The 2,885-nt window shown below is 35.9% G+C and overlaps 1 protein-coding gene across 1 annotated transcript in view; it reads right to left on the bottom strand.

Moving 5' to 3' along the window:
- Nucleotides 1–1,974: 1,974 nt before the first annotated feature.
- Nucleotides 1,975–2,885, bottom strand: part of LOC107705035 (cholecystokinin receptor-like) — a 47,138-nt gene continuing 46,227 nt past the window's right edge. The window contains exon 6 of the mRNA XM_016508148.1: nucleotides 1,975–2,155. Coding sequence (XP_016363634.1) covers nucleotides 2,063–2,155 — 93 coding nt within the window. The 3' untranslated portion in view covers nucleotides 1,975–2,062. The remainder of the gene's footprint in view (nucleotides 2,156–2,885) is intronic.

Here is a 2,885-nt window from a genome sequence, read left to right on the forward strand (position 1 = left end):
TTTGTTTTGGTGGTTAAGTGTTCCATTTTTGACTAATGTTTTGAGAAATGTCTTTCTGTTTGTGTAGCACATTATAGCATGGCAGAAGATGATTTAGACCACACTTAATATTACGTGTGGAAGTCAAAAGTGGTTTTGTTGATTGATGCCATCTTAATTCCAATAAGTCATATACTGTATAGGTTAGATTGTGGTATTGAATTTGATTTGTTGCAATCAGTTTGTGATAATATAGAATTACAGTGATTTAATATTTCTGTTTACCTCATTATTATTTGACAAGGGATTTGCCACTTTACACCATCACAATTTTAAATCAGTTGAAGTCCATAAGCTTCATTCTTCACCAAAGTACAAACACGTTTATTAAAAACACTGTTGCAATGGTTAAAATGCTATTTATTGATTGATTGATTGTAATTTGTTCAGTAATTTATTCACAGTTCCCGAATACCACTTCAGTAAAACTGAAGAGACCTTTGAGCAAGGCAAGGCAAATTCTGAATATGGGACACCATACTTGGCCACACTTCACTTCACTTCTGCTTCGCAGCACCTGAAGGATGTGTTCATTACGGCAAACATTCAGAAGGTGGGACCTGCTTAGAAATGGCAACATTAATAGGTTAATTTCAGGTTAATTTCAGCAATTGCCTGCTCTAATAGGTAGCGCCAGCCCTGGGCCAGACTTATGTTATCTATCATCTACTCAAACAAAACAAACCTGGAAGAAAAACCAGTTCAACTTTCTGTGTCGCTTTTGGCAGATGTCCCTGACACCAAGGGATATAACAGCAGCTGCTTAGCAGGCAGGTTGTGTGCCTGAATGAGAAATAACACTCTCTGTTTGTGCCCAAGATTTGGGTTTGATATAGGTCTGCCACATACACAGGTGGTCCTTTAGAGGAAATAGAGAGAGGGAAAACTGACCAATGAAAAGAAAAATTGCAAGAAGGGAGTTGTAATCAAGAGAGAGAAGCAGACAGAAATGAAAGGGGTAAGAAGGTCGGGCATGTGTGAGCACTGATGATATATTTGCTCACTGTATATCCTGGGGGGCACATAAACAAATCATGAAGCTGTGAATTCTGGTGCTGACCCCCAAAGTCATGGAGAAGGTAGGGAGAAAGGTGAAACAGAGAGATAGAGAGATGGCTTCTTTCACTAATAATTGTATGCAATTTGCATATTTATGTAGGCAGAAAAAGTAACACATACAAGTAAATTGGTTCTACCCTGCATTTTAATGCTGATGAATCCGGATAATTCTTATAAAAGGAGCATTTGGCCACTGTACAGTTCTCTGCTTTTACAAGTCTCATAATTGTAATTTTAGTTGAAGTTTTGGTAATTTTGTGGTGGGTTTTTGTCATTTCTATTAGTTTTTGGGATGGTTTTTGTATATGTCTGTATAGTTTTTATTAATTTTTTATTTCATTTTTATTTATTTTTGTTGGCTACATCAGGTTACTACTAAATTAAAATGAGAAATATTGCCTTGGCATTTAAAATTTTATTTTCAATTAATGTTTATTTAAAGTAACAAAATGTTTTTAAGGGTTTCTTGTATAAAATATGGCCATTCAGGCATGTTAACAATTCAGTGGATAACAAGATGAACCAAGTATAAGCACACAAACATCTCATGTGCGTTCAATCATTTTGAGGTTGAATCTTAAAACACTTTCGGTTTCGCTGTGCAGATCCAGCTTTCATGTTTAGAATGAACCACTGAATAAATTAATTTCAGCACAAACAAGAGCTTATCTCCTTTCATATATTCAGAGAGGGTTTGTTGGGGCCAGACGAGAAGCCGAATATCCCAGGTGTCTCATTAGCTTCAGCAATAAGGAAGAAATCGATTGGAGAAATGCAATTTGAGATAGACTGAAATCTTTTTTTTTTTTTTTGTGAGAATGTCTATTAGAACATTCGTGCCTCCAAGGCAATCACATCAAACTTCCCTCTACAGTTTATTATTTTCCTTTTATATCATAATCTCCAGTGCCAAGGCGTTAAAAATTCCAATCTGTCATGCAGCTTGGCAGTACTGACCATGGCATCACTTCAACTGGGGTGAAGATTTCCAAGAGACTGTTGATTCTGTTGAAGACTGAATTGCCTTGCCCACCTGATACATCCTCATGTAGGATAACTTGTAGGAGATGTGCATCAGAAAAGAAGGAGCACAAATTAAACATTGTCTTCTACAAAACCATCTGTCATTATCAGAATATACAAAAGAAGGACTCTCAGTGGTGCCATTTAAGCAAAGCTCATTATAGAAATCTAACAAAACAGAGAACAAAATACAGATGATACATCACAACACTCAAAATAGACAATAAAATGTACCATTTTGTAGCCGGAAAGCAGCTATCTACAAGAACATTCTCGTTCACCACTCCTGGCTGGTGGAACGATCTTCCCACCCCTATCTGGAATGCTGAATCCCTGACAATTTTCAAGCGACAGCTGAAAACCCATCTCTTTCGAAGCTACTTGACTTCATCATAAAAATAAAAAAATAAAAAAATAAAAATAAAAATAAAAAAAAATAAATAAATAAAAAAAAAATAAATAACTCTCTCTCTTTATTTATTCCTTCTCTTTCTAGCTTGTACTTATTTGAACAATGTCTAAGAACTTGGTATTAGTCAAATATGTCATTATAGAAATCTAACAAAACAGAGAACAAAATACAGATGATACATCACAACACTCAAAATAGACAATAAAATGTACCATTTTGTAGCCGGAAAGCAGCTATCTACAAGAACATTCTCGTTCACCACTCCTGGCTGGTGGAACGATCTTCCCACCCCTATCTGGAATGCTGAATCCCTGACAACTTTCAAGCGACAGCTGAAAACTCATCTCTTTCG

The sequence above is a fragment of the Sinocyclocheilus anshuiensis genome, unplaced genomic scaffold (assembly GCF_001515605.1).
Source record: "Sinocyclocheilus anshuiensis isolate Anshui unplaced genomic scaffold, SAMN03320099.WGS_v1.1 scaffold2533, whole genome shotgun sequence".
Classification (NCBI taxonomy): Eukaryota; Metazoa; Chordata; class Actinopteri; order Cypriniformes; family Cyprinidae; genus Sinocyclocheilus; species Sinocyclocheilus anshuiensis.